General features: G+C 42.5%; 1 protein-coding gene across 1 annotated transcript; it reads right to left on the reverse strand.

Moving 5' to 3' along the window:
- Window positions 1-18,611: 18,611 nt before the first annotated feature.
- mif (macrophage migration inhibitory factor) lies at window positions 18,612-20,152 on the reverse strand. Its single transcript, XM_085906366.1, has 3 exons — window positions 19,884-20,152; window positions 18,976-19,148; window positions 18,612-18,858 (listed from the first exon to the last, which is right to left on the reverse strand). Exons 1-3 carry the CDS (start codon window positions 19,989-19,991, stop codon window positions 18,792-18,794), a joined length of 348 nt encoding a protein of 115 aa, XP_085762492.1. The 5' UTR covers window positions 19,992-20,152; the 3' UTR covers window positions 18,612-18,791.
- Between the last annotated feature and the right edge of the window lie 335 nt (window positions 20,153-20,487).

A 20,487-nucleotide genomic window follows, 5' to 3' on the forward strand; every position in this document is an offset into this window, starting at 1 on the left:
TCAAATAATTGTGTTATATTGGAGCTATAACGACTGCAACAATGATCTAGGTTACTGAGCATAGTTTGTTAGCATTAAGCTCAGACAAAACTAAAACATCCGGGAGGTGCTAAAATACTTGTCGTAAAGTGTGACCTTTGTAAATGAGTGATAATGACTTACTTGTTTGCTGTTCTCAAGTATTCAGATCAAAATGGCTGACGTAATTTTCGGAACTCCAAATGAGCACGCGTGGAACTTACAGTACACCATTTAAATGAAGGCAAATGCAATTTGCACAGCCCCCTAAAATAAAAAAGAGAAAAGATAAAGTTTATTTTGTTTGTTGTGTTCAAATAAGAGTGTCATAATGGAGTGATAATGACTTACTTACTTGCTTGCTGTTCTCCTCAAGTAATCAGATCATAACAGGCACATCCAAGGCGCATCCAAGGCAGTCCCGGCGTCATCCAGGTGCCCAATGTGGTCCTGTCCTCGTCGAGGCGCATCCAAGGCGCTCCTGACGTTGTCCAGGCGCATCCAAGGCTGTCCCGGCGCATGCAAGGCAGTCCTGGTGTCGTCCACGCACATCTAAGGCGGTCCTGGCGTCGTCCAGGCGCATCCAAAGGGCAGCCAAGGCAGTCAGAGGCGCATCCAAGGCGGTCCCGGCGTCGTCTAGGAAGTTTCAAGGCGCATTGAAGGCAGTCCCGTCGACGTCCAGGTGCATCCAAGGTGGTCCCGGCGTCGTCCAGGTGCCCAAGGCTATCCCGGCATCGTCCAGGCGCATCCAAGGCGGTCCTGACAACGTCCAGGCGCATCCAAGGCGATCCCAGCTCAACCAAGGCACTCAAGACGGCCCTGGCTTCGTCCAGGCGCATTCAAGGCGGTCCCGGCTTCGTCCAGGCGCATACAGGCTGGGCCTGACTTTGTCAAGGCGCATTCAAGGCGGTCCTGGCTTCGTCGAGGCGCATCTGAGGTGGTCCCGGCTTCGTCGAGGCGCACCTGAGGTGGTCCCGTCGTCGTCCAGGCGTATCCAAGACGGTCCCGGCGTCGTGCAGGCGCATCCAAGGCGGTCCCGGCGTCGTCCAGGCACATCCATGGTGGTCCTGACGTCGTCCAGGCGCATCCTAGGCGGTCCCCGGCATCATCCAGGCTGATCCAAGGCGATCCCGGCGACTTCCAGGCGCATCCAAGGCGGTCTCGGCGTCATCCAGGTTTCGTCCAGGCGCATCCAAGGCCGTCCTGGCCTTCGTCCAGGCGAATCCAAGGCGGTCCCGATGTCGTCCAGGCACATTCAAGGTGGTCCCGACGTCATCCAGGCGCATCTTAGGCGGTCCCGGCGTCACCCAGGCTGATCCCGAGTCGAGGGCAGCAGCACGCCATCTCCACTGCAAACAGTGTTGACGGCGCGCTGCTTCCCCTTCCGGAGACGCTGGATGGTGGACCAGAATTTCCTCTTTCTCCACGGCCTCGCCAAACTCCTCCCACGCCCGGGCTTTTGCCTCAGCAACCGCCGAAGCCCCATTCCCCTTGGCCATCCAGTACCTGTCGGCTGCCTCCGGAGTCCCGCAGGCCAAAACGGCCCGATAGGACTCCGTCATCAGCTTGACAGGGGATTCTGCCAGACGTTCCCTGCAGACTCTCAGTACATTGGGGCCTGCCAGATCGGACCGGCATCTTCGCCCACCATCGGAGCCAACCCACCACTAGGTGGTGATCAGTTGACAGCTCCGCCCCTCTCTTCACCCAAGTATCCAAAACATGCGGCCGCAAATCCGATGACACGACTACAAAGTCAATCAACAATCTGCGGCCTAGGGTGTCCTGGTGCCAAGTGCACACATGGACACCCTTCTGTTTGAACATGGTGTTCATAATTGACAATCCGTGGCGAGCACAGAAGTCCAATAATAGAACACCACTCGGGTTCAGATCGGAGAGGCCGTTCCTCTCAATCACGCCCTTTCAGGTCTCACTGTCATTGCCCACTTGAGCATTGAAGTCACCCAGTTGAACGATGGAGTCCCCAGAAGGAGCGCTCTTCAGCACTTCTACCAAGGAATTCTAAAAAGGGTGGGTTTTCTGAGCTGCTGTTGTGTGCATAGACACAAACACCAGTCAGAACCCGTCCCCCCCACCCGAAGGCGGAGGGAGGCTACCCTCTCGTTCACCGGGGTGAACCCCAATGTGCAGGCGCCCAGCTGGGGGGGCAACAAGTCTACCCTCCCCTACTCGACGCCTCTCACCGTGGGCAACTCCAGAGTGGAAGAGAGTCCAGCCCCTCTCGAAAGGGCTTGTACCGGAACCCAAACTGTGTGTGGAGGCAAGTCTGACTATGTGTAGTCGAAACCTTTCTGCCTCGCAGACCAGCTCGGGCTCCTTTCCAGCCAGAGAGGTGAAATTCCACGTCCCAAGAGCCAGCGTCTGCAGCCGAGCATCAGACCGCCAAGGTCCCTGCCTTAGGCCGCCGGCCAGCTTACATTGCACCTGACCCCTTTGGCTCCTCCCACAGGTGGTGAACCCGGGAAGGGGGACCCACATTTCTCTTTCGGGCTGTGCCCGGCCGGGCCCCATGGACGAAGGCCCGGCCACCAGGGTTTTTTGAGCCGTGCTTTGTCTGGGCCCTCACCTAGGACCCTTTTGCCAGGGGCAAGAAACCCCAGACAACATGGCTCCTAGGATCATTGGGACACCCAAACCCTCCACCACAGTATGGTGACGACTCACGGAGGTCCCAACGTTGTCCAGGCGCAACAAAGGCGGTCCCGGCGTCGTCCAGGCGCACGCAGAGGGGGTCCCGGCGTTGTCCGGGCACATCCATGGCGCATTCATGGCGCATCCAGGGCGCATCCAAGGCAGGCCCGGTGCCGTCCCGGCACATCCTAGGCGCATCCAAGGCGGTCGAGGCGTTGTCCAGCAGCATCCAATAAGGTCCCGACGTCTTCCAGGGGCATCCAAGGCAGTCCCCACAGATCCAATAAGGTCCTCACGTCGTCCGGGCGCATCCATGTCCCAACGTCGTCCAGGCGCATCCTAGGTGCATCCAAGGCGGTCCCGGCGTCGTCCAGGTTTCGTCAAGGCGTATCCAAGGCGGTCCCGGCTTCATCCAGGCCCATCAAAGGCGGTTCCGGCTTCGTCGAGCCGCACCAAGGGCGGTGCCAGCTTCGTCCAGCCGCATCCATGGCAGTCCCGGCTTCGTCCAGGCGCATCCAAAGCAGTCCCGGCTTCGTCCAGGCACATCAAATGTGCCTGGACGAAGCCGGGACAAGGCGGTCCGGGCGTTGTCGAGGCGCATCCAAGGCAGTCTCGGCGTCGTCCAGGCGCATCCAAGGCGCATCCAAGGCAGTCCCGGCATCCGAGGCGGTCCTGGCTTCGTCCAGGCGCACCCAAGGCGGTCCTGGTTTCGTCCAAGCGCATCCCAGGCAGTCCCGCTTTGTCCAGGTGCATCCGAAAGGTCCTGGCTTGGTCCAGGCGCATCCAAGGTGATTCCAAGGCACATTCAAGGCGCATTCAAGGCGCATCCAAGGCGGTCCCGGCTTCGTCCAGGCACATCCAAAGCGGTCCCAGCATCGCTCAAGCGCGTGCAAGGTGGTTCGACGTCGTCCAGGCGCATCAAAGGAGGTCCCGGCGTTGTCGAGGCGCATCCAAGGTAACTCCAAGGCGGTCCCGGCGTCATCCAGGCGCATCCAAGATGGTCCAGGCGTCGTCCAGGCGCATCCAAGACGGTCCCGGCGGCGTCCAGGTGCATGCAAAGCGCATCCACGGCGGTCCCGGCGTCGTCCAGGCGCATCCAAGGTAACTCCATGGCGGTCCCAGCGTCGTCCAGGCACATCCAACGTGGTCCCGGCATCATCCAGGCGCATACAAGGCGGTCCCGGCGTAGTCCAGGCGCATTCAAGGTGGTCCCGGCGTCGTCCAGGCGCATCCAAAGTGCATCCAAGGCGGTCCCAGCGTCGTCCAGGCTTCGTCCAGGCACATGCAAGGCCATCCTGGCTTCGTCCGGGCGCATCCAAGGCAGTCCCGGTTTTGTCCAGGCGCATCTCAGGCAGTCCTGGCTTTGTCCAGGCGCTTCCAAGGCAGTCCTGGCTTTGTCCAGGGAGTCCAGATTTTCATGAATTCATCAACATGCAGACCAGACAGCCAAGCACTCCGTTCTTTTTCCAGGTGCATTCCAGAAAGGCAATGATAGCTTTATCCAGGCGCAGGCCAGGCAAGCAGGCAGGCAGTTATAGTTTCCTCTAAGTGCAGGCGCAGGGCAGGGCGGGGCGGGGATGGGCAGGCCGGACAGGGGTGGGCAATTTCAACCAGGTGCAGGCACATGACATAGCCGCAAACAAAAGACTGATGCTAGTTGTGTTAATCTGTCAATTGTGTTTTCCATAATGTGTTAGCATCAAGCTAACCAGGCTTTGCATTCATCACATTTTCTACACATACTGTGTCAAATATGTATTGAGTGGTTCGCAGCCACCAAAATAGTTGAGCCACTAAGCTTAAATCAATTTTTTGTTATATTACAGTTATACGACTGCAAGAATGATCTAGGTTACTCAGAATAGTATGTTAGCATTAAGCTCAGACAAAACTAAAACATCCGGGAGCTGCTAAAATACTTGTCGTAAAGTGTGACCTTTGTAAATGAGTGATAATGACTGACTTGCTTGCTGTTCTCAAGTATTCAGATCATAATGGCTGACGTAATTTTCGGAACTCTAAATGAGCATGCTTGGAACTTACAGTACACCATTTAAATGAAGGCAAATGCAATTTGTGCAGCCCACTAAAAAAAAAAACAAAGACAAAAGATAAAGTTTATTTTGTTTTTTTGTGTTCAAATAATTGTGTTATATTGGAGCTAGAACGACTGCAACAATGATCTAGGTTACTGAGCATAGTTTGTTAGCATTAAGCTCAGACAAAACTAAAACATCCGGGAGGTGCTAAAATACTTGTCGTAAAGTGTGACCTTTGTAAATGAGTGATAATGACTTACTTGTTTGCTGTTCTCCTCAAGTATTCAGATCAAAATGGCTGACGTCATTTTCGGAACTCCAAATGAGCACGTGTGGAACTTACAGTACACCATTTAAATGAAGGCAAATGCAATTTGCGCAGCCTCTAAAAAAAACGACAAAAGATGAATAGTTGATTTTGTTTGTTTTTTATTTCATAAAAACCTACACTATTAGCATAATTGAAAAGAATGTTAAGAATTACAGAAAAACAGTTTGTACATCATGATTTAATGCTTTAGTATAATACAAAGAGTTTAGCCGCTAAGCTTTAATCAGTTTTTAGTATACATAATATATGCTCATGAGAATTGTCACATTTCCTTCCTACAAGTGCTGCTGCACAGTTTGTGTTCAAATATTGGTGTTATATTGGAGTTACGACTTCAATATTGATCTAGGATTGTTAGCATTAGTTAAATGTAAAAGTAAAAAGAAAGGATTTTGTTAGTATATATCCGTAGTTAAATTATGATTTGTAGTTTTAAAGCAAAAGTATATAACAACATAATATGAAATTAGATTAACATTACTTCTCTAAAACGCTTAAACCTTCAAACTCGGCCACAATATGGCAATAATATTCCAGCTGGTTATTAACACTTTTTCAGAAGAGCTCACACTCCCTGCAGCCGTGGATATGCTCTCCTTCATGCTGCTTCTTTTTGATAAAAAAAAACAGTAGAAATCATTTATCTTTGTTTTGTAGGTTAACATATTTTATATATTGTGCTCCTGACTTAATGTTGCTGATCACTTTGAATTGAACATTATTTATTGCTATTATTTAATTTAACATTATTATTTTATTGGGGGGTTTTCAGCATAAAATGGCAGTTGGTCAAGAACGTTTAGTATTTAAATAATCATTTATTTTTTAATTTTAGGCAAAGTGATACACATTGAGTCTGTTCTGTTACAGCAGGGGTGTCCAAACTTTTTGCAAGGAGGGCCAGATTTGATAAAGTGAAGGGGCCCGGGGGCCAGTAGTTTTTCCGGACATTTTTTTAACTACAATTTTATCCAAATAAACACTGTTAAAAAACAAATTTCATTCTCCCAATTGTCTTTATTTTTTAAATGACAAAATAACCAAATATAAGCCACTCAGGCAGATGTGAACAATTCTAAAAACACAAATTTTGCTTTTCATTCATATCTGAAGAGTCCGATAACATTGAACAAACTGTATGAAATACCTTAAATTTACATGAGTTTAAAATTAGTTTCGCCTCATGAACATTTTAAACAGGAGTTATAAGTAATATATAAAATACGATAACATTGAACAAACTGTATGAAATACCTTAAATTTACATGAGTTTAAAATTATTTTCGCCTCATGAACATTTCACACAGGGTTCACGCAGCCGGTTCGCGCGTACCCTTTTTACAACGGGTTTATTTCTGCATTTGACTTGCGCATAGCAGGACAGCTGGAGTCATGTTCTCGCTGTGAAATCACGCCGGGTCGCGCGAGATTACATTTCTGCGGCATAAATATAAAATAGCTTTGGTACGTGTGTATTAAAGCGCTGGTCAACAATGGCGGCGGGCCACATACTAAAGATTTTATCACAGAGGCTGCGGGCCTGATGAAATTTGACCACGGGCCGCAATTGGCCCGCGGGCCAGACTTTGGACATGACATTGTTACAGACTAAAAAATTAATAATGAATAAAGTTTTTCTTTATTGTAAGTTGATCTTTCTTTTTTATTCATTTGTTTTTTTTCTTTAATCATTTAAGAAACATTAAAGTTTAATGTTTATAAGGGTACAAGTGGGGGGGCGCGAAATGTTTTCTTCTCCCTTGAGGGGGCATCACAGAAAATGATTGCGAAGCACTGATCTAAGCGCAGGCGCAGGGCAGTTGTGGGCAGTTTCAACCAGATGCAGGCACATGACATAGCCGCAAACAAAAAACTGATGCTACTAGTTGTGTTAGTCTGTTGATGGTGTTTTCCATAATGCGTTAGGATCAAGCTAACCAAGCTTAGCATTCATCACATTTTCTTCACATACTGTGTCAAATCTGTATTGGGTGGTTCGCAGCCACCAGTATATTTGAGCCACTAAGCTTCAATCAATTTTTAGTATACATAATATATGCACGCGAGTATTTTTATATTTTCTGCCTACAAGTGTTGCTGCAAAGTTTGTGTTCAAATATTGGTGTTATAATGGCATAACGACTTGATCTAGAATTGTTAGCATTTTATGTTCGCATTAAGCTCAGACAAAACTAAAACGTCCAGGAGATGCTAAAATACTTGTAAAGTGTGACTTTTGTAAATGAGTGACAATGACTTACTTGTTTGCTGTTCTCCTCAAGTAATCAGATCATAACGGCTGACGTAATTTTTGGAACTCCAAATGAACACACGGAACTTACAGTGCACCATTGAAATGCAGGCAAATGCAACTTGCGCAGCCCCCTAAAACAAAAAAAAAGACAAAAGGAAAATAGTTTATTTTGTTTGTTTTTTTACTTTATACAAACCTACAGTAATAGCATAATTGAAAAGAATGTAAAGAATTACAGAAAAACTGTTCGTGCATAATGATTTTATGCTTCAGTAAAATACAAAGAGTTGAGCCGCTAAGCTTTAATCAGTTTTTAGTATACATAAAAACTAAGCTTCAGTTATTCGTATACAGAATATATTCCGTAAGTATAGCTATATTTTCTGACTGCAAGTATTACTGCAAAGTTTGTGTTCAAATATTGGTGTTATAATGGAGTTATAACGACTTCAATATTGATCTAGGTTTGTTAGAATTAGTTAAAAGTAAAAAGAAAGGATTTTATGTTCGTATATATCTGTAGTTAAAACATGATCTGTAGTACTAAAGCAGAAGTATACAACAACATAATCATAGGAAATTAGATTAACATTAGTTCTCTAAATTGCTTAAACCCTCAAACTCGGCCACAATATGGCAATATTAATATTTCAGCTGGTTATCAACACTTTTGGGCAGTCAAAGACACCAAAATACTGTATTGTGAATATAAAAAAAAAATCGTTAAGTATGGTAGGCTAAGCTACAAGCTAAAGATACGTCGGGCTGGCCTACATGCTAAGTTAGCGCCAAGCCGTGCGCAAACGAGAACATTTACTACAATGCTACCAATATTAGTACGACAATAGTTTATCGTATCATTTAAAAATGTTGTTTATTATTACACTCTCCATATTATTACGATATATGGTAGTAGTTAACTTACAATACATCGTTCTTACCTCGTGCGTCTCAACGCTGTTTAAAATGGAGACAACCGCCACTTTAATCACACACACCTGCGCAGCACGATAGAACCAACCTCGTAATCACAGTTAAACTAGGCCACAATATGCCAATATTAATATTGCAGCTGGTTATCAACACTTTTGGGCAGTCAAAGACACCAAAATACTGTATTATGAATATTTAAAAAAATCGTTAAGTATGGTTGGCTAAGCTACAAGCTAAAGATACGTCGGGCTGGCCTTGAATGCTAAGTTAGCGCCAAGCCGTGCGCGAACGAGAACATTTACTACAATGCTACCAATATTAGTACGACAATAGTTTATCATAACATTTTAAAATGTTGTTTATTATTACACTCTCCCTATTATTACGCTATTTGGTAGTAGTTAACTTACAATACATCGTTCTTACCTCGTGCGTCTCAACGCTACTTAAAATGGAGACAACCGGCACTTTAATCACACACACCTGCGCAGCACGATAGAACCAACCTCGTAATCACAGTTAAACTAGGCCACAATATGGCAATATTAATATTGCAGCTGGTTATCAACACTTTTGGGCAGTCAAAGACACCAAAATACTGTATTATGAATATAAAAAAATATATCATTAAGTATGGTTGGCTAAGCTACAAGCTAAAGATACGTCGGGCTGGCCTGAATGCTAAGTTAGCGCCAAGCCGTGCGCGAACGAGAACATTTACTACAATGCTACCAATATTAGTACGACAATAGTTTATCATATCATTTAAAAATGTTGTTTATTATTACACTCTCCCTATTATTACGATATATGGTAGTAGTTAACTTACAATACATCGTTCTTACCTCGTGCGTCTCAACGCTGTTTCAAATGGAGACAACCGGCACTTTAATCACACACACCTGCGCAGCAGATAGAACCAACCTCGTAATCACAATTAAACTAGGCCACAATATGGCAATATTAATATTGCAGCTGGTAATCATCACTTTTGGGCAGTCAAAGACACCAATATACAGTCTTATGAATATTAAAAACAAATATTTAAAAAATCGTTAAGTATGGTTGGCTTAGCTACAAGCGAAAGATACTTCGGGCTGGCCTGAATGCTAAGTTAGCGCCAAGCCATGCGCGAACGAGAACATTTACTACAATGCTACCAATATTAGTATGACAATAGTTTATCGTATCATTTAAAAATGTTGTTTATAATTACACTCTCCATATAATTACGATATTTGGTAGTAGTTAATTTACAATACATCGTTCTTACCTCATGGGTTTCAACGCGATTTAAAATGGAGACAACCGGCATTTTAATCACACACATCTGCGCAGCACGATAGAACTAACCTTGTATTCACAGTTAAACTAGGCCACAATATGGCAATATTAATATTGCAGCTGGATATCAACACTTTTGGGCAGTCAAAGACACCAAAATACTGTATTATGAATATAAAAAAATATATCATTAAGTATGGTTGGCTAAGCTACAAGCTAAAGATACGTCGGGCTGGCCTGAATGCTAAGTTAGCGCCAAGCCGTGCGCGAACGAGAACATTTACTACAATGCTACCAATATTAGTACGACAATAGTTTATCATATCATTTAAAAATGTTGTTTATTATTACACTCTCCCTATTATTACAATATATGGTAGTAGTTAACTTACAATACATCGTTCTTACCTCGTGCGTCTCAACGCTGTTTCAAATGGAGACAACCGGCACTTTAATCACACACACTTGCGCAGCACGATAGAACCAACCTCGTAATCACAATTAAACTAGGCCACAATATGGCAATATTAATATTGCAGCTGGTAATCAACACTTTTGGGCAGTCAAAGACACCAATATACAGTCTTATGAATATTAAAAACAAATATTTAAAAAATCGTTAAGTATGGTTGGCTTAGCTACAAGCAAAAGATACGTCGGGCTGGCCTGAATGCTAAGTTAGCGCCAAGCCATGCGCGAACGAGAACATTTACTACAATGCTACCAATATTAGTATGACAATAGTTTATCGTATCATTTAAAAATGTTGTTTATTATTACACTCTCCGTATAATTACGATATTTGGTAGTAGTTAACTTACAATACATCGTTCTTACCTCATGGGTTTCAACGCTATTTAAAATGGAGACAACCGGCATTTAATCACACACATCTGCGCAGCACGATAGAACTAACCTTGTATTCACAGTTAAACTAGGCCACAATATGGCAATATTAATATTGCAGCTGGATATCAACACTTTTGGGCAGTCAGACACCAAAATACTGTATGAATATCAACCAATTGAAAACGAAGCAACACTGGACATCATATTTTCAAATAGACGAGATAAAAACATTTTTCACGAGACATACCTTTAGGTTTTCCCATATTTAGGGGCAAGTCTATGAACCGTTCTCACAGTGGACACCATTTCCATACATTTATTTGTTAAGCGGTTTAGGGGAAAAAATCGTTAAGTAAGGTAGGCTAAGCTACAAGCTCGTGCTGCCCCGTATGCTAAATTCGCGCTAAGCTACGCGCGAACGAGAACATTTACTACAACACTACCTTTATTAGTACGACAATAGTTCATCCTATCATTAAATAAAGTTGTTTATTATTACACTCTCCATATTATTACGATTGTTGGTAGTAGATAACTCATAATATCGTATAAGATCGTTCTTTAAAAGAGACAGCCGGCATTTGATTACACACCTGCGCAGCACAATAGAACCAACCTAGTATTCACAGTTAATTACTGATTAAAATGAACTATATGACTAAAACAAACACAATGAAATTAAATATAGTCTTCAAATAAAATACTAGACGAAAAAAGGCCAAAATAACTTACTTTGTCACGAATACGATGCGATGTGTGTGTGTTTGTGTCTGTGTGTACGTGGGTGCCGTGGGTGCGTGCGCACAGAGCCCAATTTGACCTCGTTAGCTCCAAACAAAAATTTTGAGATCTCTCAGAAATCTTGAATGCAGCTCTTGACCACAAAACAATGGTGCTTTAAGTGCAATTGTATACTATTTAGGTAGTTTCAGTGTTGCAAAACTCGTACAGAGTACTCATTCTTAGAATTTTAGATCGTGCAACATCATGTAACATGGGCATACATATGTGTGTAGTTGGTACGCGGCTCATATTTACGGCATACTGTACATATGTGCATAAGAAAACTGCAATACTCCTAAAAAAAACTTTTATCTATGTGCTCAGGCACAATTTAATCATTCTCATGCTGCTTATCTCAGGCAATATACATCCAAACCCTGGTCCAGTTATTCTTAAACAGAATGTTTCTATTTATTCATTTGCTGATTTTTGTGATCGCACATCTATGTTTTTTTTTTTTTATGTATTAACATTTGCAGTCTGTTACCCAAATTTGATTTGTTGAAATCATGGATGCATACTGCTACTCCTGATGTTTTTGCTATTTCAGAATCATGGCTTAGAAAAAGTACTGTGAATTCTGAAATTTATATACCAGGTTACACTGTTCTCCATCAGGACAGAGCCACCAAAGGGGGTGGTGTTGCTTTATATATTAAAGACCATCTGCAATGTATTGTTTCTCTATCAAGGTCTGTCCGTAAGCAATGAGAATTATTAGTGGTAAAGATAAAACTGTCTAATAACTTCTCCCTCTCTGATGCTGTCTGCTACAGACCACCTTCTGCCCCTGTTTCATCTTTAACTACCCTCAGTGAACTCTTGGCCCCACATATCTCCTTTGAGTTCATTCTTTTAGGTGATCTAAATTGGGATATGACTAACCCACTGGAACTGGTTGTGCAACAATTTGATGCCCTAAACCTCTTTCAAATTATATCTGAACCCACTAGACATAACCTGAAATTTCCTTCTTCTGCCACACTGCTAGATGTTATCCTTACAAACACTCCCTCTAATTATAAGTCTGGTGTTTTTAGCCAAGATCTGAGTGATCATTGTGCTATTGCTTCCATACGCTCTGGTTCTTCGGTTAAATGCCCACCTATGATGTTCTATAAACGCTTCTTGAAAAAGTTTAACCTAGACGCCTTTCTCTAGGACATTGCTGCAGTGTGCTGGGAAAAAATTAACACTTTCTCTACTGTAGATGCTGCCTGGTCCTACTTCAAATCGACTTTTGGACCGATCATCAATAAACACGCTCCGCTCATTAAACTGCGAATCAAAGACCTCTGCAGTCCCTGGTTTTCCCGAGATCTGGCTGTGTTAATCCGTCAAAAGAACACTTTATGGCGGAAAGCCCGTTCCTCCCAGTCTCCAAGTGATTGGCTTGCTTTTCGGCAATGTAGTAACAAATGTACACAGGCAATCAGAAAAACCAAAGTCACAGATTTTCTGGATAAATTTGCATCCTGTTCCTCTGATGCCAAAACATTTTCGAAAACAGTCAAATCCATGGAAAATAAATTGACACCTCCTCTATATCCCAGTGCTATGACATTTGGTGACACTGTTGTTTCCAATAAATTTCTTATGGCCTCTCTTTTAAATCAACATTTTGTTAATTCAGCTATTAACCTCCCAGTCATGCCCCCCACCGCTGCCATTTTACATTCATCTATGTGTTCTAGTCTGGTGAGGTTCTCCTTTAGACCCATCCTGTCCTCAGAGGTTTTTGAGGAACTCTCTAAGCTGGACACGTTATGACAAGTTGGACCCAAGATTTAAAAAAATTGCTGCTCCCATTATTGCTGCCCCCATCTCACGGCTTTTTAATATGTCCCTGGAGTTCTCTGTCTTTCCTCCAGACTGAAAATCCGCATTGATTACTCCACTCTTTAAAGGAGGTTCTGGCTCTCACCCCAACTGTTATAGACCTATTTCCATCCTGCCCTGCTTGGCTAATGACTTTGAAAAACTGATCCACAAACAGCTCAGTCTTTTTTTGGCCTCAAATAACATCCTATCCGAACTGCAGTCTGGGTTTCGGCCTGGCTATGGATGCACGACAGCTACTTTGAAGGTCCTAGACGAAATCATTACTTCCCCGGATTCCAAGCAGATTTGTGTTGCTGCCTTCATTGACCTGACTAAAGCCTTTGACTCCGTCATCCATTCCATCCTGCTACAGAGGCTCTCTGTTATTGGCCTGTCATCACACGCATGTGATTGGATTGCCAGCTACCTAAATAATCGACTCCAGTAAATTAAATTGGAAAATATTCTTTCTGACCCTCTCACCATCTCCAAGGGGTACCTCAAGGCTCGATCCGAGGCCCATGGTTGTTCTCCATTTACAAAAATGATGTAGTCAAGTATGTCGGCAGTTCAAAGATCCACCTTTATGCTGATACTATCTTATACTCTGAAGGTCCTTCTCTCCATTCTGCAGCACCCTCATTACAACTTGAGCTCCACCTCCGTTGAACAATATTTCCATAATCTCCATCTCCTTCTTAACACTAAGAAAACCAAATGCATAATTTTTAACCGGTCTCGTGCTACCAACAATACCCCTAAAATATTTTGTGCAGCGAGCACTGAACTCGAGTTTGTAAACTGTTACAAATATCTTGGTTTATGGTTGGACTCGTCCCTCTCCTTCACTCCCCACATAAAACACCTACAGTCAAAAGTCAAATCTCGTCTGAGCTTCCTCTATCGCAATAAGGGGTGAAGGAGGCCTCCCTCCTGCACCGTCATCATTGTTCCCGCAATCTAAGGTCCAGTAATCTGATTAAATTCATCATACCCAAAGTACTCCTTCCATTTCTCTGCAGTTTATGACTGGAATACTATGCAAAATACCCTTAAATTTACTGTCATCACATCATTTACAGTTTTCAAACAAAAATTGCAACACGTTTTAACTGACTGCAGCTGTTAGTTTAGAAATGTTATATTGTATAGTTTTATTGTTCTTGGTTGTTGTTCTTTATTTTTGATTGTGTATTTATGTAACCTTGTTTTATTTATTTATTTACTCATTTATTTATTTACTTAGCACTCTATCACCCATGCCCCTCAAAGTGCCATTGTTCTTTGGGTCAGGCCGCAGTTGTAAATAAGAACTTGTTCTTCATTGTTTGCCTGGGTAAATAAAGGTTAAATAAAAAATAACTAAAACAAACTCTGTGCATGTGTGTTTGTATCAGTGTTTGGCCCTTTAAAAGGTTTCCGCAGGGCCGAAGGGGAAGAGAAGATAACGGGAGCAGACATTATTTGCTTCTGTCATGTCGGCTTTGCACCAGGTCCCCCACACTGCGGTCGAGTCACACATGGATTCCAAGTGGGTGTACCTGAACACATCTCACACACGCACACACACACACACACACACACACACACACACACACACACACACACACACACACAAACGCTTCCGCCATTGTGGCAGCAGAGTGACGGCTGCCAGTAACAGTTGGTACCGTCTCTGGTGCTGGCTGACTGCCACTGTGCATTAACCCCCCTCGCCCCTCACAGCTTCCCTTCTTTCTGCATGCACATTTCCCATTAGCTCAAAACCCACCAACAGTTTCACACATGTAGAGTAATATTGTACGTTTTAATCGTTGTATCCACCAGCTCAGCTTCAACCACAAGACAACAAATCCTCCTCTGGTTAAATCTATAATCCTGCTGCCATTTTTTGTTTTTCACATTTTTCACACTTTAGCACATACAAGCTGACCAAGTAAGTAAAAGTGTCAGTATCCAAAGAACAAGATTAATTCCATCATCACTCAAACAGCCCAACAGCTACATGCTCTCTCTACAAAGAAAATGATCAAGCCATCATAATCATCAGGACATGGAACAGGTTTGTAAGAGTGTATCAGGTCAGCTTGTTGACCCAGAGTACCTGACCTGGCTGGTCTCCTGTAGCGACCAAGCCATTAGGCTTTGGACTAGTGTTGTTACCTTGGCGACAAAGAACTATAAGTCTGCCAATGTCATCATCACTTGGACATGGATATGCCCTGGAGTGAACATTGTGTGCTCACATGATTTACAAGCACGACTGCAGGACTACAAATGTGGTGAGAGTTACTGTACAGGTTTTAGGGAGACAAAAATCATTCAAGTGGTTTTAGCTTAATGAAATGGTGATTCGCATCGATTCTGTTGAATCCTCAACGATTTATGTTTGGTGATTAAAGTGCTCGCTGACATTTTACAGTCAACACCTTTTCATTTATGTAACGTAGTGCTGGGGAATGTCACAATGAGTTTCTGACAAATATGGATAAGCGGAGGTATAAGAGAGGCTCTCCCCCGCATCCAGTCTACATGATAACAATCAGCATCCTTGATCAAGAGCACCATTGTGTCCTGTAATGCTTGTGACCTTGTGCCCCACTGTTGACCAGGTGCTTGTTCCCTTTGGACAAACCCCCACTTCCCTGGTCGCTTAGCAACCAGTGACCCGCTGGGAGTGTGAATGCATTCAATTGTCGAAACACTTTCCGAAAGGAAAGGTAAAATAATATATTTCCAATTAATACTTTCACCTAATACAGTTAGTGTTCCTGAAATCATGCTAATATCATCAACATCAAAATGTAGCTCTAACATTTGGGCTGATTTAAAAATGATCAAATATGAATATGTGTAGCAACACCCAGTCTGATAATACTGGCACATTAAGTTGAGAAGTTAAATACTAACTGCAGACATTGGATCAACCCTGAGCAGGGATGTTGTAATCCGTTAAGAGACGATACGCTACTATAATGGCAACCCACATGAAAGCGGAGATTACGATCAGAAGTCCCCGAGCACCGGCAAATGCTCACAGCACATAAAATGCACCAGAGGGAGAAGCATGTTACATGTATCACATGACCTGCAATGAGCTGTTTCCTACTGCCTCCTGTAGCGCACAGGCAAATATTGCATTACATTATACACCATCATGAAAAATTTCTGAGATTGGAGCAATAACTGGGGTATCTGGGGGATCATTTTACTCCCGAGGGATTATAGGATGGTGATGAAATGACACTAAGGCTCGAAGGCAAGAGGTTGAGAGCAATTTTTTTCATACCCCTGGTGAATTAAATCAGCTGCCTGAGGGTGGGGTAAATAAACTGAAACATGGGCACATAAAAGGGAAACAGCCCATTAGAGCCCAGCCAGACGTGGGAAATCGTGATTATGACATCTATTGTGAGCACTAACATTAAGAAATCATTTATACCACGTCAACCTGTACTGCAGGAATGGTCTGCGAAGCCATTAAAACCATAATTTATATTGTCTCCTTTTACTTCATGTTCGAGAGCAGAAAGCAAACATACTACTGTATACCTGCATCATCATACATGGATTTGCTCTGCTGTATTTTTCCCACACATCTCAGTCCTCCGGGGTCAGCTGCTCATTTGTTGTTCCAGTTGGTGCAAAGCTTCTTAGAGCAGAAAGGAGATTACATATTAACATTTGTATAAACAGAAAACACTGCTAAATCACCATGACCCACTTTGAATACATACAATCAAATAAAGGTACTTTGAAACCCAAATCTGTGTGAGAAACTGGGTTTTGATCTGGATTTTACAACCATACACAAAATACGGTACGTTGCTGAGCATGAAATGGTCTAATATTCTGTCGCTTAACTCAGCAGCAGTTCAAATCCACTAGTAGTTCTCAAACCTACTGAACAATACTAAACACATCCATTCATGTGTTTGTCTTTTCCCATTCCTCTGGGCAGATGACCCTTTGGGAGAGATGAGGGTCCGATGAGACTGCTGCCTGGGGGAGAAACATAGAGTATAATCACAAACTATTCCCAAGTGAAACAAACTCACAACAATCCCACTGCTACCATTTAAATACATATCTAAAGGCTGATTGCACTGGGATTTTTTTTTCTTCGAGTTAAAAATCTTGTCAACTCCAGACAGATCACATTGAGAACTCAAGCACACAAATAATGGTTTGTCTGTATGTGCTTGCTCCGAGACTGACTCAAGAGACATTTGATGTGCAATCGTGTAAATGTGTGCAAAGATCAGGGAAAAAAATATATGACTATAAAGAGCACAGTGGGAAATGTGCTGAGCGCCGAATCTAGAAAATATGGGGATTTACTTGTGTGTTAATGCTGCCACCCAGTGTAGGCCATCAGCTATATCTCAAAAAGTGCCTAGAAAATGACTTGCTCCAGCGTAAGTAAATGAATGAATGAATGAATGAATAAATAAATATATCTCACCATAGACATTAGAATTTCTCTCTCGCACTCTTTTGTGTGTGTGCGTGTGTCCGTCCGTCCTTCTGTCGAAAACATGTAAAACACAAACTGCCTTTCATAAAAATGTATGCATAATGAAATGTTGTGTACTTTATCTTGCACGTTGTCACGGCATGTGATGCAATCCAGTTGAGATCAATGAGAAAACATGATTTTACACTGTGTACTTTATTGTAGGGGAGAAACACCAGTGCAAAGCTACATGAAATAAACTTAGACATGTGTTCTTGCTTCTTGGTCATTTTTAACTGTGACTCTTCAATACAAATCAAAAGATTTTCTCTGAGGAACTGGCTTAAAGCTATCTCAGCCAAAAGTTGGGTTGTTCCAGATTAATATAAATGCTGAAATACACAAAAGTAGAAACGTGTTGATGATAATGGCCAGAGAGGGAAGAATAGTATACGTACAGTATTTTAGTCATCATAATGTATTGATAGCATACAGATGCAGATGTGGTTGATAGGTACCACGTTACAACAAACTTTGGAGTCTAGATTACCATCGGGCCAACTGTCAAGATGAGTTACAAAGATGTTTACTTTCAAACAGGAATAGGCAGTATTTCAAAATGAATTTGAATCCTAATAGACATTCATCACGTAACGATACATGGTTATGGTTACAAAAGTGTCTTGCATGAAATAATTTTTCAAAGACTGATAATAAAAAGTGCTCCTTCTCTCAATTCCTATTTGCTGTATTTGTTTGTCAGATTCTTGCCAACAGTAGTTAAATGTGAAGTTTGTGTTTTATTGTCTAATTATAAATTATGGGTGAAGAAAATTATAATGATGTCCAGGATGAGACTTAATTTATTGTTTTGTTTCATCATGGTGAATTAAATTACTTGCGATTTGTTGCTTTATGTGATGGGGTTTTTTTACTCTTTATTCTGTGCTCTCAAACGCTTTCTCAAAAAGTCTGTAAAATTGTTTATGTCGGGTTGCTTGATAGTTTTTCTCACAAAATGCCACACACAAGATTTACGAGACCTTCCTTTGAGTGTAAAATACTTGGTCAATGTTCACACAGCAAATGTATGAGAAATCTTCACCTATCATGACGTTTCGACACATTTAATCTCTATATATACGTATGAAAGACGCAATACGAAAGGCCAGACAATTAGAAGACACATTTTTGTGCATCCAGATGTACTTTAATGTGGAGAGAAAAGATAAATGAAAAGCTGTACTGACTAAACCAATGCTACAAGATCAATCATCAAAATCTTCTTTGAGTGTTAATTTGGCTTCTTGGGAAATTTTAACGACGACAACTCGAACGATATTTTCATTGAGAAGCTCAACCTCCATCTCAGCCAAAGGTAGAGTTGTTTGTGGCCACATTGCTCGCATCCATATCCACAAAATTGATATAAATCCTGAAATAGACAAAAAGAGAGATTGTGGACGTACTGTAAATGGTGAGGAGAGAACAATTGTGTTAAAATGCTCGTGACCATCTTATCTCATGATAATAGATGGTTAGCATACCGTACCTGTCAGGAGATACACCCAGGTGTTTGTTGAGAAGTCCACACAGTAGCTTAGAGTACTGCTTGTTATAAGCAGAGCCGATCTTCCCAATGCTGTGGAGGGAGCAGAGTGCACACGGGTCTCCCTTCCCACCAAACATCATCATTTGCCCCGGGTTGATATGCACAGCAATGTACTGATGCATAAAAATAAAAAAAAGACAGAATAAATGGGTGGATCATTCAATTAACATCACACACACAAGGTTATCTATTTGTAACGGGTATAACAACTACTCGAAATGATGGCTTTTGCTTTGGTGAAAATATTTACAAGTAAATTTTGAATATATTCATTTAGAAATTTTCAGTGTCTTAAAACAAGTTATTTCTACAGTATGGAATTATCTTCACATAAACGTTATGATTGTGACATTCAGTGGACAAAAATGCCAACAGATACTTCAAAAATAATGAATTAAAAATGCAGTTAACGTGTTCCCTTATTTTATTATTTGCAAAAATCATCCCAACCGGCTGGATTGAATCCTTAACGTGCAGTATATGGGCCACGGGTCGTAAGTTTGACACCTCTGGGAAAAAAGCGAACGACGCAACTCAGCATAAATTAAATTAAAGTAAATTGCTCAGACCATGGGGATACTGCCAAATCATCTTGTCTGTCACATTTTTCAGTATTTTTAATGGCGAGATATATAATCTTAAACCACGGTATTAAACAAGACACATCGTGTAGTTTCTGAAAAGCAAGATCAGATGAATTCAACACACCACCGCCATTCAAAAGAATACACTAACACGGAAACTTCTACGTGTTTATCCTTATATGTCCTGTATGATATATTATAGACATATCTGCAAAAAAGCCAGGTGATGAACAGTAACAGGACGAATGCGTGTCGCTGACATACCTGTGCAGGCTTGCCCATAGCTTTAGCCAGCTCCTCGGTAACTTCTGACAGCAGGGCCTGCGGCACGCTGTCTTGAGCCACGTTAGTGTTAACTACAAACATCGGCATGGTTTCCACGCGAACAGTCTTCGGTTCTTTCAAAAGACAAATAGCAACTCTTTCTGACTGACTGGAAGAATACCCCGAGTTACGGAAGCTGCGAGCGATGGAGTCATAGACCTATCTACTAAGATGTTGCATCATGTGGGTTGGCCCCTTGCTGCAATACGTCAGCGGATCTGCCATATTTAAGGTGACAGAACTGCCCGTAATCTTGTTATTAAATGGACTGAACCCATTCAATAAACAAACAAACTAAATACATTGGGGAAATAGGTAGGCACAAAAACAAACTGATGAGTATACATGTTTACAATGGACTCCCAGCACATTCACAATTTTGCAAATACAATTAAACTATCGTGCATTATTGTCTGTTTTTTGTGCTCAGTCCAAAACCTTGTTAAATGTAAAAGTCTTGCTTTGTCATCATTTTGTGCCATTTTAGGGACAAGGAACTCTGTTGAAGTAAGGGGAGGAGCTATGTTCAGTCAGGCCGTAGCCT

Source organism: Syngnathus leptorhynchus, chromosome 2 (genome assembly GCF_054491065.1).
Source record: "Syngnathus leptorhynchus isolate UIUO chromosome 2, UIUO_Slep, whole genome shotgun sequence".
NCBI lineage: Eukaryota > Metazoa > Chordata > Actinopteri > Syngnathiformes > Syngnathidae > Syngnathus > Syngnathus leptorhynchus.